Below are 14745 nucleotides of genomic sequence, written 5' to 3'. Positions count from 1 at the left end.
TAATATATGAGGGCCCAGCGCTCTATAGGTGGTGCACTTCTTCGGCAGGTAGATCTGAGCTTTAGAAGCCAAAGCAGTAAGCCGGTAACAGCACTCCTTGGCTTTACTCAGCGAGGACTGTTACCTGTAAGGCAGCATAAACCCTTTCCTCCCCAAGTTGCTTTCAGTTATGTTTATCACAACAATCAATTGCACACTTCTGTACGCAATCCTGATAAAGTAACAGGACCACTAATATAGACTTGGGTGGGGCTGTTTCTTTGGTCAGTAGTGCATACGCTCTATCTGTCATGAATAGGTATCTATCTATGTATCCCTATGGGGAGTCTCACAGCAGGCACCAAATACAATTAAAGTAATATAAGCACTGAAAGCAATGCGCTATCCCAGACTGGACAGCAGACTAGGAAGCAAAGACATGGATTAGTCAAATAACTGGACATTTTTAAAATATATACTAATGCATTAATATTAATTTCCTTGGTTCATAATTAACATTTAGGCTATCTAGGTAAAGAATGTTCTGGAATTCTTCGTAATACTTAAAGGCTCAAAACCTTTTAACTCTTTAATGAGCTACTGAAACCATACATACATACACACAGAGCCAGAGGCTCCAATTACATCTTGACTTGCCAACAGGTCATCATCCAGATGTAGGAAGTGAAACAAGGGACCGTTATATGAGTCTGAATCGAAATTCAAATACAGAACTAGTGACAAAAACCTTCAGTGTAACAATCTCATTCGGTCTGCTCCCCATCCCAAAAAGGCTAGGCAAAAGTTAACAAAGCCACAAACCTAGAGTAAGGAACTTATAGAGCAAACAAACTGGGTATAAAGTTAACAAAATAGGGTGAACAGAACAATGGCTGTCCTATAGAGGAGACACAGACATTTGTAGCACATATTTTCTATTGGATGGAACTCCAGGTAGAAATGCTTACTGGTCACATGTCATGGGTGTTAGGGACTGAGAACTCTTCTGGTCATGGGGCACCACAACAGTGGCTCCCAGAAGGAGCTACTTCCTCTTCTTTCCTAGAAGATTTAAAGGACTCTGACAGACCTAGGGATGACCAACAGAATACTGACCATTGCCAGAGTACACAGGTACAGATGGCCCATAGGTCACATTTCACCTCATGTAGCCAAGGAGCTAGGAGAACCACATCTCAGCTCAGATACAAGATGTACCCATTTGGCTGCAATGCCACTCTCACTTATGACTCCAGACCCAAGCAACAAGTGGAGATGCTAGGAGACAAGAGATACTGGCAGAAATGAGTAGAAAAGCCCTACGAGGCAAGAAGAAACTAGTGGAAAAGCTAGGACTGTACTAGGCTTTGAAGGCAGAGGTAATAAAACTGATGGGTATCACCTCTAGGTCAGAGAAAAAGGACTTAAACTGCTTTATACAGTATGAATCACACTTTATGTTTCTATAGCATTTTATAGCCAAAGTATGAATCATGCTATAATAAGAGACCAATTTGGCAATAATATGGGAAATTATATATATATATATATATATATATTAAACTTTCAAGATTGGCTGAAGGTTTACTAAAGTAATTAAACTAAAAGTGTAATAGAGTTATGTGGGAAAATCCTACAAAATAGAATGTAAATGATCTGAACAGGAAAGGGGGAAGAAAGTTTAAGTGGGAAGGAGGATAAGAGAGTAGAAGGAAGTGGTGTAGGAGGGTAAAGAAAGTAGGAATGGTGGGATATGTAGAAAGCAACATGTAAATCTACCGTTTTATACATGTGCACATGCATACACACACACTGCTCCCTGTACCTCTCTCTACAAGTAAAAAGCCATCACACGCACGCACGTATGCACGTCCAGAAGCCACAGGTTGCCAAACACAAAGCCTAGTGCCAGCTGTGTGATAATTCTCTTAGGGCTGTTGGTCAGAGGTGCCCTAGAGACATTTAAAAACTACAGACTACTGCCATTGCTCTTGGTTGCCCAGCAGAGCTTGAAGGCTGACACCCATAACTCCCACACTGCATTCCATTTCGGCCTGAACTACACTATGAGACCATGTCTCTAGAAGATCAGGAAACAAAGCAAGCAAATACATTTGTCATGAAATCTTCCTCCAAACTGTGTAAACAGTACAGCTTGGAGAACCTTCAGAAAGTAAATCTCATTTTGCCATGACCCTTGTTCCCAGAGCTGTCCCCCACTTCCCTCTATGTATTGTGGCTAGGCATGTTTGCTAAAAGCAAGCAGCTTGGAGTCACTACAACTGTACCCCTGTGTCTGCGGCATCTGTGGAAAGGTGGCTCGGGATGTCACTGGGAATCACAGGTTCTCCAGAGCCATGGATCTTGGCTGTGCTCCTAAAGGCAGTTGTTTGTTGTTGGTTGCTGTTGGTGCAGTTTGGTAAGTAGTTGTGTGCAAGGAAGAAACAACAACAAGAAACTAGACATCCTGACTGTGAAGTTCAAACTCACCCCTAATCGGCAGGAAGTAGTCTAACTGTGATGCCACCCCCTTTCCAGGCCCAGGCTTGATTCAAGGATCTCTTTCCTTTCCTCTCTATCCTTTTTACTCTTATTTAGTGTTAGGGGGTTGAAAGGGTAGAAGAAAGAAGAATCCACAAAGTAACAACTGGCATGCTGCAGGCAGCATCAGATGTAAGTCGCTGATGATACTGAAGAGAATATATGTTTTTGCTTGTTTTGTTTCTTGACCTTTTTGAGACAGGGACTCATACTGTAGTTCAGGCTGAAATGGAACTGAGTGTGGCTTCCATGTCCAATTTAATAAAGAAAGTGGCCTACTACCACACTTTAAACAATGGCCACAGCACAGTAAAGTAAAAACTAATATGGCTACAATAGTGACTCTATTGCCTGTCAACCTAGACTTAGTAAAAGGAAATTTGGAAGAATAGTTTAAAAACTTTATGTGACTAGCAAACATGCTTTTCTTGTTGTTTTCAAATGATATAAAACAGCAAGATTAGTTGGAAGTGTCCTATGACTGTTTTGTTCAACTTCCCCCACGATAGTACCGCCTGTAACTACTACAGCATCTAAACCAGGAAGTTACCGTCAGTGCCATAGCATTAACCAGATTACACACCCCATTCATACCAGGTTTGGCATATGATTTTTGGTATTTGTGAATGTGTATGTGTGTGTGTTAAACTACACAGAAGTAGACACATACAGTTTGACATAGTTTCATAGAACTACTAGAGTCATCAGACAAAACTGTGCTACCCCTTCTGTTTTCCAACCTCAGTGTCCCCACCCCTTGGGAATTACTGCTTTATTCTCCAATTCTCTGTCACTTTAAGCATGTTACAAAGTGGAAGCATACACTATATATCCATGCCCAGACTTGCTCTCTCGACTTGCATAATACCCTGAGGTGCATACAGCTGGTGGTGGAGGGGTATCAAAAGTTTGTTTCTCTCTATAGCAAAATAATAGTCCTTTCTATGGATGTAGCAGCCAATAAAAATGCTTACTCCAGAAATTGATTTGGGTTATTTCCAGTTTGGAGCTATCATGAACAAAGTTGCTCTGAAATATGTGTACATATTTATGTGTTGCACATTTCATTCTGGAGAAAATGTTTCAAAGCAATTGGAGGGTCCTATGGCAAGGTAATAGTTACTTTATCAACATACGAAAAGCTGCCGGTAACTTTCCAAAGTAGTTGTTTCAGCTTAACACTCCTAACAACAATGTATAAGTGGACCAATTTCCTCTAGGTCCCCACAGTCATTTCTTGTTTGTACTAATGTAAAATTCAACCTCTCACGTAGGGAGTTCATTGACAGTACATTGTGGTTTTTTATTCTGTTTTTAAAGATTATAATCTAATTACATCATCATTTCCCCCTTCCTTTCCTCCCTCCAAACCCTCTCAGACACCCCTTTCTTTGCCCTCTTTCAAACTGGCTTTTTTTTATATTAATTGTTGTTATATACATATTCCTAACACATAATAAATACGACTTGCTCAGTCTAATGTTACTTTTGTGCATGTTTTTTAGAGCTAACCAATTGGTATTGAATAACTGTCCTGCATAGTTTTATGTGAACTTGATACAAGTTAGTCATCTGAGAGGAGGGAACATCAATTTAAAAAAATACCTCCATAGGATTAGGTTGTAGGCAGGCCGTAAATCATTGTTTAAATTAGTGGTGGATGAAGGCGGGTTGAGGCCATTGTGGGTGGTGACACCTGGGGTGGTCTGAATGAAAACAGTCCCCGTGGACTCTTAAGGACTGGCCCTGTTAAGAGTAGGTGTGTGGCCTTGTTGGAGGAAGTGTGTCGGCTTTGAGGTTTCAGAAGCTTAGACCCAGCCTATTGGCTCACTGTCTTTTCCTGCTGTCTGCAGATCCAGACGCAGAATTTTCATCTCCTTCTCCAACACATGTCTGCCTGCATGTCACCATGATTCCGGCCATGATGATAATGGACTAACCTTCTGAACTATAAGCCAGCCCCAACTAAATGTTTTCTTTTATAAGAGTTGCCATGATCGTGGTGTCTCGTCACAGCAATAAAACCCTAAGACACCATCCCTGGGCTGGTGGTCGTAGGTACTATTTAAAAAAGCAGGCTGAAAAAGCCATGAGGAGCAAGCCAGTAAGCAGCATCCCTCCGTGGCTTCTGCATCAGCTCCTGCCTCCAGGTTCCAGCCCTGCTTGAGTTCCTGTACTGACTTCCTTCAGTGATGGGGCTACAATGTAGAAGTATAAATAGATCCTTTCCTCCCCCAAAGTGCTGTTAGTCATACTGTTTCATCATAACAATAGTAACCCTGAGACAATGACCAACTGGTGTGCTCTTTCCAGGAGACGGTTTTCTTCTGCTCTCAGCATTCCTTAGTTGCGTGTAGTTCTCTGTGTAGGTCTGAGGCCTCCTGGGCTTTCCTCACCCACATTAGTGTATTATGGTCTTCCTTGTTCAGCTCTTGTTTAGGTAGTTATGTTGGTGAGACTTTATGGGTGTAGCTTCTGACATTCAAAGGAGAACACTATGTCATAGCAACCTCCCTGATCCTTTGGCTCTTACAATCTTTCCACCCCTCATCTGCAATCATCCCTGATCCTTAGATGAGAGAATTATATTGTAGATCTATCATTTGGGACTGGGCTCCATAACTCTACAATTTTAATTGATTATGGTTTTCTGTAATGACCTCTACACACTATGGTTTTAATTTGTATTTCCCAAATGGCTAATGATATGAAAGATCTTTTTGTGTGCTTTTATGTAATTTCTATAACTTTATTTTAAGAGTTATTTTGTTTTTATTTATGTGTGTGCATGTGCATTCAGGTGCCTGTGGAGGCCAGGAGAGGGTATCAGATGCCCAAAGCTAGTGTTCTCAGCAGTTGTAAGCTGCTTATGGTGGGTGCTAGGAACCAAAATCTGGCCCTCTACAAGAGCAGCCCATGCTCTGAACTGTTGAGACATGTTCTTCAGGCCATATAAGTTCAACTTAAAACAGCTCTTTGTGTCTTTTGTCTATATCCTAATTGTGTGTCTAACTGTCTAAAAGTTCTTTTTACATTTTTATATGCAGGTCCTTTAACAGGAAAATGCCTGGCAAACATTTTTATCCAGTCTAGAAACCCTCTTTTCTTCTCAACAGGATCTTGCATGTTGCATGTACACAAACAAAAGTCTTAAATTTGCTGAAGAAAAAAAATTATCCCCTTCCCCACCTAAATCTATAGTCCATACTTTTGGTATTGTTTTGAAAAATTCACTTAGCTCTACATCCAAACATTTTTATCTTAGTCTTCTAACAGTCTTATAGTTTTACATTTTATGCATAAATCTATGATTGATTTTGAGTTAATTAATATGTAAAACCATAAGATTTAAGTTGAGGTTCCTGGTTTTTTCCCTGTGGTGTCTATTATTTTCAAAAAGCACCATATGTGGGGAAGGGGGATTGTTGATTTAAAAAAAGAAAAAACAATGCTTTTTTTCTTAATTGAATTGCTTTTGCACTTCTGTTTAAAATCAATTGGGCATTTCTGTAGGAGTCTATTTCTGGGTCCTTTATTCTGTTCCATTGATCTAGGTGTCTATCCTCTGTCAATACAACAACGTCTTGATTAGTGTCACCATAAAGGGAGTCTTAAAAGAGAATGGTTTGATTCTTTTTAGCTCTTCTACTTTCTGCACCTTTGTGTATACATTTTAGAGAGAATTTGCTACTGGCTTGATAGGGATTGCATTAATCCTATGGATCAGTCTGGAGAGAGCTGACATCTTTACAAGCTGAACCCCAGATATACTGGTACAGTAGGTTTCTCCATTTATTCAGCTCTGTTTTCACTGACACTCTCCAATGCTTACTTAAATCTGTACTTAAGCATTATTTTGGAGGCAAGTGACTACAATGTGTTTGCAAGTTTGGATCCCATTTGCTTGTTGCTAAGTTACGGAAGTACAATGATAGAGTGGAGAGAGACACTAATACCTCATCATCTTGGAGAACTTACCATCTAATTCCTAGTGGCTATTTGGGGGGGGGGGGGTTGTTTGGTTTGTTTTGTTGTTCTGTTTTGTTTTTGGACTATTTCACATTTCCTGCATAATCATGTTATATGAAAATGTGGCAATTTTACATCTTCCTTTCCAATATATCCCTTTTGTATTATTTTCTTGCTTTCATACACCAGCTAGTCGGCTGGTCAGGTGAATGAATGGTAGGCCTATGTCTGTCCCTGTCTTGGGGGAGGCATTTTGTCTTTTATGCTAAGTGTGACATTGGTGTTGGACACGTGATCGAGTACCAGAGACCAGAGAAAAGATAGGGTTTAGAAGATGGGTCTCAGAGTAAAGAAATGACTCCTTTTCCCAATCTCATCCCCGCCCTCCTTTTTCTTCAGAGGATGCCAATATTCATCACTAATAGTTTTAGTGAACATGTCAAGTCTGGTCTCTTCACCTATGGCATCCTCTGGACAAAGTGCTTATGTTAATAAAATGCAAATATGAAATTCCTTTAAAATTATTTTGAAAAAAACTTACCAATGTATGTACAGATCAAAAACTTAACCTAAATACAACTGACTTGTTTTGTGAGCAAAAATCTCACTGAAAGACAGCCATATTCATTCGTTGGTATACTGTCTTTGACTACTTTTGAACAAATATAGCAACCTTATTAGCTGTAACAGTCACTATGTGGCCCACAAAGTCTGAAATACTATCTGGCCTGTTTCACAAATTTTACTGGCACAAATTCCTAATAAGATGTAGGAATTAGAAATACAGGCCAGTGGCAGAACACTTGCATAGCAAGCTCAAGGCCCTTGGCTCAAACTCGAGTACATGTACACTTGTGTATAAACACACACACACACACACACACACACACACTGCAAATTGGAGGCAAGCCTGAAATACACAGTGAGAATACCTCAGAAAATGAAGATGATAAAGATGATGATAATGGTAATGATGATGATACATACCTGATAGAAGATATAAGCCTAGAATACTTAGGAAGCCTCTTGCTGTATGTGAAAATACAGCTAGCAGAAAAGCAGCCAGCTCCAAACATTATGTAACTGATTCAAATGGGCCACAAAAAACAAACAAACAAACCTACCCTGTGCCATTTTCAGTTACACCATCCAACAAACACTGCTCTTTCTCAAGCAAGTCTGAACTAGGGCTTCATCATTTGAATTGAAAGATCTCACTGATATGTGGATAAAATCCATAATGTATAATGTTGAAACACAGCTCCAATTTCTTCCTCTATCACATATCCATCAATACCATGAAAATATTCAATTTATTTTACAATGTGACTATTGGCCAAAACTGTGGTTTATATAATAATTAACATGTTATAAAATCAACTAGGGTGTGGTTTATTTAGATGCCCCCTGCAAGCCATCCTCAATATTTACTGAACAATTAAAGAACAACAACAAAAAATTCTGCAGTACCACCTCCAAAAACATTCTAATACTGAGTAATATTGTAGGTCAGCAGGTGTCCATATTTATATCTCCCTAAGAAAACCTCTCAATATTAAGAAATTACTCTAAGATCAGCTTGTGAAAAAGCCAACCAGAGAAAACCAAAACTCCCAAGGGGACACATTTAACTAATTAGGGAGAAGGTGATTAAAATGGAGCTGCTAATTGTCTACTATGCCCTCAGCAGCGGGAGACAAAATTACACCTCACGTTACTGTCAATTACACAGTCCTCATTTGTCTGTATTTATATATTCCCTTTAGGACACTGAAAAGCACACAGAGGTGTAGTTTCCAACACAAGTTATACGTTCCTCTGTGGCAACAGGCTTATAGAATGTTTAGAGACAAAACTGTCTTATGTTTAGTCTTATTATTAATGTGTACATTCTGGAGCAAAAATGTGCTTTTTTTTCCTCCAAGAGTACACTTTCCATCTCATCTGCAGAGGCCAGGTGTTGACCTATGGAAGGCTGGAGCGGCTAGGAAGAGGCCAACTACACACAGATGCAGAACCGCTATCAGGTGGCGGGAGGAGGCGTGGAGGAGGGGGCTTAAGATGCTGCTACCACAGAATCAGAAGTTGAGCTGGGGCATGAGGGATGGGTTTTTTGTTGTTGGTTTGGTTTGGTTTGGTTTTTTTAAAGTCATACCAAAACTATCACACGATGAGAGGGTTTTTCACTCTGGGGATCTCCTACTCTCTGAGTTTGGGGAGTACCTCAAGAGAGCCAGAGAAAGTCAGTACTGCAGAAGGAACTAAGCATGAAGCTTTAAAAGACAGGCTGAAAATGTATCTCTATTAAAGACGAGACCTAGTCCACCCAGGGACAGGCCTCAGCTGTGCCACTGCAGCGGAGCCTGGCAGCTGCTCACGACACCTCTTGTCCTCCTCCTCCCTGAAGTGCACTAGAAACTGACCAGCAAGGCCAGTGGCCACCTGTGTGCATCTGGATTTCTTCATCCTCATGTGAGGGCAGGCATGGCCACATCATGTTGACTATTGGAAGCAGCACATTGTGAAGCAGTACTTCACAGTGCTTTTCCAGGATGCTTCCAAGCCCAGTTTCAAGCTGAAGCCGGGGACTGAGAGAACAAGCCAGGGAACCATGGGTTGGGGTATCAGAGTCTGGGTGTGGGCCCAAGTGAGCGCTCTGACAGGCACACACACTTACATCCACACGTGCACTGTACAGCATACCGGCTTGTTCTCTACAAAGCTAGCTACTTATTATCTGTGAAGCTGGCAGTGTGTTATTTAATCTCTCTCAGACTGTTTTCTCATCTATACACTGAATAACAACACCTATTTCCTAAGACAGTAAGACAACAAGTAGATTTTAAAATGTTAAATCTTGTATAACACACACACACACACACACACACACACACACACACACACGGTACTCAGTTAGGGGTGTTTCTACAGATAACAATGTACATAGGAAAAATTGAGACTATATTATATTTTGGCCCAAGGAAAGAATTCAGATTAAACAGCTGTTTCATTATAGTTTATCCAACTTTGCCCAACTTGTAACTAGCTGCTTAAATATGGATCTGTATTATTAAAAGTTATACAAACACTAGTTATTGCTTATGTTTTGTTAACTAGATTGAGTCCTGTGTTTACAGAGCATGCAGCTGGGTGCAGCAGCATATGCGTCTATACTGACAGATCATCCAACCAGCATAGCCTGGAAAAAGCCGCAGACGCACTGAGCTCATCTGCAAGGGGAAGTGGTTTAGGTCACAGTGTCCTCTAGGCAGCAGAAGCCATGAGCTGCCTTTTCAGGTACACGTTTCCCTCTCTGAATCACGGCCTTATCCATGTAGAGTCGTTTTATCTTTTATGATGGAACTTAGCTAGACTTTACTCTTAGGATTTTTGTGACCTTACTACTGTAAAACTGCAGTTGGGATTCTCAGAATCAAGATTAAAAGGCCTATTTGGGGACTTACCCCAGAGCTCTCAGATGGGCTTTACACATCACACATTGCATAACAACCACAAGATCACACAACAACCCTGCTGAGGCCAGCATCTCTGAAATGGGAGCACAGATCACGTCACCAGGCTTAACTGCTTCCATCTACCCTGATAATGTCCCAGTGCTTACCATGAGGTGTGAATCACCATAGCAATGGGAAACCTAGCCAGATGACAATGATAAAGATGCTGCGAAGCCTATGTATGCTTTTACAACTATATGTCCCATTAAAAGCAGCCGGCCTAAGGCTCTGCAGCAGGCTCTGTGGAGGCAACATATGGTCAATAGCCATCCAGCAATCCAGACAACTCTGCCTCTTCAAGATGCCCAGAAACAATGCACCTGTGTCTATAATGGGGCAAAGCTGCTGTACTTTCACAAAGAATTTCTACCTTACGGAGCTACATACATACGGGGGGTGGGGGGGGGACTGTAGTAACTAACAAACATCAGTCTACAAATTAAAAACACCCCTGAGACATTGCTTTCAAGGACCCAGGGCTTTAGAGCAGCAGCAGCCTCTCTGCAGGGAAGCAGCACACTGCTCGCTGGGGTCTGCATTGTTCCACTTCCCTGAATTGTTACTTACAGGTTCCCGGCCATCCATGGCTTCCATCCAGAGCCTACGGTCCTCCTCTGACAACGCCTGCATGGTGATAACCCCTGGCCTACAGAGAAAGGAGACACACAGACGTGACCACAGTGCCATACAAAGAGACATTGGCAGTATTCTTAGATGATTTTTTAAAAGAATATTTAAGAAATATTCACTTATCAGAGTGAGAGGGTGCTGAAGCCAACTGCATGAGGAGAGGCATAGCACCGGCTCCTGTTAGCCACCCTCCCATCTCAGAGGGCAAAGCCAGCTCCTCACGCCCTTCTCAGCGCGCTCTTCTCTCACACAGGGACAAGAGGTAAAGGACAGAAATTACTAACTTTAGAGCTTGTTTGTTCCTTGGATTGTGACCAATTTGCTTAATTAATAGGGTGTTTTGCTTGAAGAGGGAATGAAGTCAAGTGTTTTCTAAAGTGAATTGAGTCGACTGTGGCTGAAGAGAGACATACCCATGTTGACGTCTTCGGATTTCTTGTATCAACTCCAATGCTCCTAAACTGCTTTTGTCACGAAATTTGATGATGTGGATAGGCTTCGCAATTACAATTATATTAAATGCATGTGAATTGTTTTAATGACTGCCCACATGCCAGAAGCTGTGCCGCACAGGCATTCACTTATCGTGCTCCCGTTGAAATCTACTTGATACTCACAATGGGCACAAGCTCTCCCAACAGTACACACAGCACCAGACCTTTACAGATGGTACGCCTCACAGAAAACACCAGACCTTTACAGAAAACACTGGGCAGCAAAGTGACTCAAGGAGAATATCACACACTGCTCAAGGCAGAGTTTCCCTACTCAGTGTTGGCCGCATGTTGCCCACAAACCATTACCCTCCAGACATATGTGCATTCTGTTGCAACAATTTACTGTCTACGAAATTGATAAAGAGCGCAGCCACCCTCAGAAATCCTAACACCAGTGGACCCCACCTCTAGCTAAGAAGCTATTGGCAGCTGCTGGCCGCTGGAAGATAAGAGTGCCTCCCCATGGAGGAGGTGGTCCGACAAATTGCCCATATTCTAGTGCTTAGGCCTACACCCATGCACACACTGACAGCACTAAGTGGACTCAGTGAGCTTAAAATGCATGCTGAAGTTGTCAGAGATATAGAATGGAGGGACATGAAAGCACCCAGAAGGAAAGGAAGGGCTCAAAGGTGAAATTGATCAAAACATATTATATAATGTATAAAATCCTCAAACAATAAAAAAAAAATTTTAAGTTTAAGAATAGCTCTTTTAAGCCCTCATCTCCAAAATTTCAGAAATCCTGAAAGCCAGGAAGAGAGATCAAATGATCAAAAACGAAAGTGCAATTGCCCTTTGTGCACACATCCCCTCAGTGTGGTACTACAACCCCCAAAACCAGGGATCAAGACAGGAAGCATCTTCATGCCAATCTCCGTCACCTCTGTTCATGGCTAGTGTCCACTGTTCAACCAACAGGATACACTTACATATGCTTAAGCAGACAGCTGTGCCTCTTCACCCACCATCCCCCCTCACTGCCTTCCATCTACAGTTTTCAAAGCTGTAATTACAATATCTAAGAAATACCCACTTTTCAGAAGGAGAGGATGCTGGAGAGAGACACCACACTCTGCTCCTGCCAGCCACCTTCCTACCTCAGCAAGCAAAGTCACCTCACGTGAAGAGTACAGAGGTCAGGGGTGCAAGGAGCATGAGGTGGGAGGGGATATGAAAGAGAAGGGGATGTGAAAGAGAAAGGGGAGGAGAGGAGATGCCCCAACAAGGCTATCTCCATTGGGGCAGACAGGAATATAAGGTTTAAAGGAGGTGGGTATGTTGAGGACGGAAGACACTGATTTCTGAAAAGGACATCATTCCTTGAGGCCACACTGGGTATTAGCACCACACGAGAATGCTGAGTCTTTCCACTGCTTCTTCCAGATCGCTCCCTACTCTTCTCAGACCCAAATGACCATTTCTCTCCCAGACATGGCTGCTCAGAACTGAGCCTGTGGTCTGGAGGCAGTGTAGAGTCGGTGCTCCCTTTCCTCCTTTCAAAACCAAGCACCAAGATGAGACTTGATAGCCTATGACCATATAGTTGTGGAGGAGGTCCCCTTGGTCTTAGACCTAGGGGAGGGGAATAGGGTAAAAGCGAGAGGAAGGGAGGAATGGGAAGATACAAGTGATGGGATAACTATTGAGTTGTAATCTGAATAAATTAATAAAATTAAAATTTAAAACAAAAAACAAAACAAAACCGAGCACCGTGGTGCTTTGAAATCAAAAGTCGAAAAAGCTATAGCCAGCTGCCAAGTCCACAGGAGCCCAGCCTCCATTCTCAGGGTGCAGCTATAGCTTCTGTTATTTGCTTGTCTTGTTTGGTTTGCTGGTACCACCTGTTTAAGTTGAGCAATCCATCTTTAAAAAAAAGAAAAAGAAAAAGAAAACTGTAGATTCCAACCCAACCCCACCCTACTGAAACTGAATTTCTGGGCCTGATAAATCAGAGTAAAAGCCCTGAACCACCTGCTCCACCGCCAACACATGCCCCATCCCTGTCCTGCAAGAAAACAATTTTAAACACAAGGGGTGCCCAAACACCAAGAGTGCAGAGGTATCACAGATGTCACATCAACTTCGTGGCCTATGGCGTGATATTTCCACCCAAAGCCACCAAGAGGAAGTTCAGAAAGACTCAGAGGCTGTAAAGGGGTGGATGGCTTAGTAACTAGGGAAGTCAAAATGAGCTGTTTTCACTTCAAATAGATCTATAAAATACAAATTATTTCCCACATGCAGTCTTTCTACTTTTGTATGAGGGGTGGCACACCCTGAATGACATACAACACATTTAGTTGTAATTCTATTCCCCAAATTCAGACAATTTTCTCATCTAGATCCAGCACTATACTTTCTAGGTAGAAATATTTTTAATTTTCCTTTATTAAATTAAAATACTAACATAAATCCTATGTGTTATTTTCCTATGACACCAAGATAAAAGGGTCAACCTTATTTTGGAATCAAACTGTACCTCTAGTTACTGTCTCGTTTCCTAGATTAACAACATATGTCTAAACAAAATAAGAAAAACATTCTGTGACGTGATACTTTCCATATCAGCCAAATTCAAATTTCCTCTTGCAGTGTGTCTATTTACTTCATGTTTGGGGTGTGTGTTGGTTTTCCATAACAGAGATGAGAGAGTAAAGGAGAAGAGAGAGGGGACATGGGACATAGAAGGGAGCTAAGGACAGTGAAAGGCAGCTGGGGCGTACGCCTGGAGATCTTCCTGGTTCTACACAACACAGTGATGGGGAGCAGCAGTCTAGCCCAGCATGGAGCACACCTGCTGTGCCGAGCACTCTACAAACTAGTCTTCACGCCTAGATGTGAGGTGAGTGCATTCTCACTATCTCCACAAGAAAACCAGGAGTCAGAGAGGTAAGAACTTTCCCCTGGTTGCAGCCAGTCAGCAGGACAGCTAGTACATGACCACAATCCGACTCCTAGCCCAGGTAGATGATGCCATCCCAATGTGGAGGCACCAGAAAGAGCCCCAGGGAATTTGTGTGTACTACCCAATTCCTCTGGCATAGAAACTGACCGAGAATTCCTACAGCTCCTTTAAGAGTTCCCGCATGGAATAAACATGACAGAATGATGAATGGCTCTACAAACCCAAAGTGCTTCATAAATATTCTTCTTCCCCCAGGGGTCTCCCAGGCTGCTCCCTCCAGAACCCAGTCATACCTATATGTATGACTGGGACTGACTTCCACAGCAGTGTGTTTTTTTTTTACATTTTCCTCCCTCAAAACAGCGAGTGAAGAAAAGGCAATGATTTCTTCAAAAATAGAACAAAACAGGTGCTGCTGGCAGAAAGACTCGGAGATCCAGAGAACTGGGATGTCTGCTGTGAGGTTGTATCCCTTAAAACTTCCATGGAAGCTACATCCATGAAATCTCATCATCATGGCTGCCTAACCAAGACCTGAACAGGGCAAGAACAACAATCATGCTAACATGTAATGGGGTAACCCTCAGAGGGCCCCAACCACAGACAAAGAACTAAAAGCAACTAAGGAACGCTGACAGTGGGAAGGAAGAAAAGTCTTCCCCAGGAAGACTCCCCCAGCTGGTTATCCAATACCAATGGTCAGCCC

At 42.1% G+C, this 14745-nt stretch overlaps 1 protein-coding gene across 2 annotated transcripts in view; it reads right to left on the bottom strand.

Annotated features, from left to right (window-relative positions):
• The window catches only part of Arhgap26 (Rho GTPase activating protein 26), a 382948-nt gene that overhangs the window by 218232 nt on the left and 149971 nt on the right, over positions 1–14745 (bottom strand). For both annotated transcript variants that reach the window (XM_051163712.1, XM_051163713.1), the window contains exon 11: positions 10572–10650. In XM_051163712.1, the coding sequence (XP_051019669.1) occupies positions 10572–10650 (79 nt within the window). The remainder of the gene's footprint in view (positions 1–10571; positions 10651–14745) is intronic.

Source organism: Acomys russatus, chromosome 20 (genome assembly GCF_903995435.1).
Source record: "Acomys russatus chromosome 20, mAcoRus1.1, whole genome shotgun sequence".
In the NCBI taxonomy this organism is placed as follows: Eukaryota; Metazoa; Chordata; class Mammalia; order Rodentia; family Muridae; genus Acomys; species Acomys russatus.
This window is presented reverse-complemented; position numbering and strand designations above follow the sequence as displayed.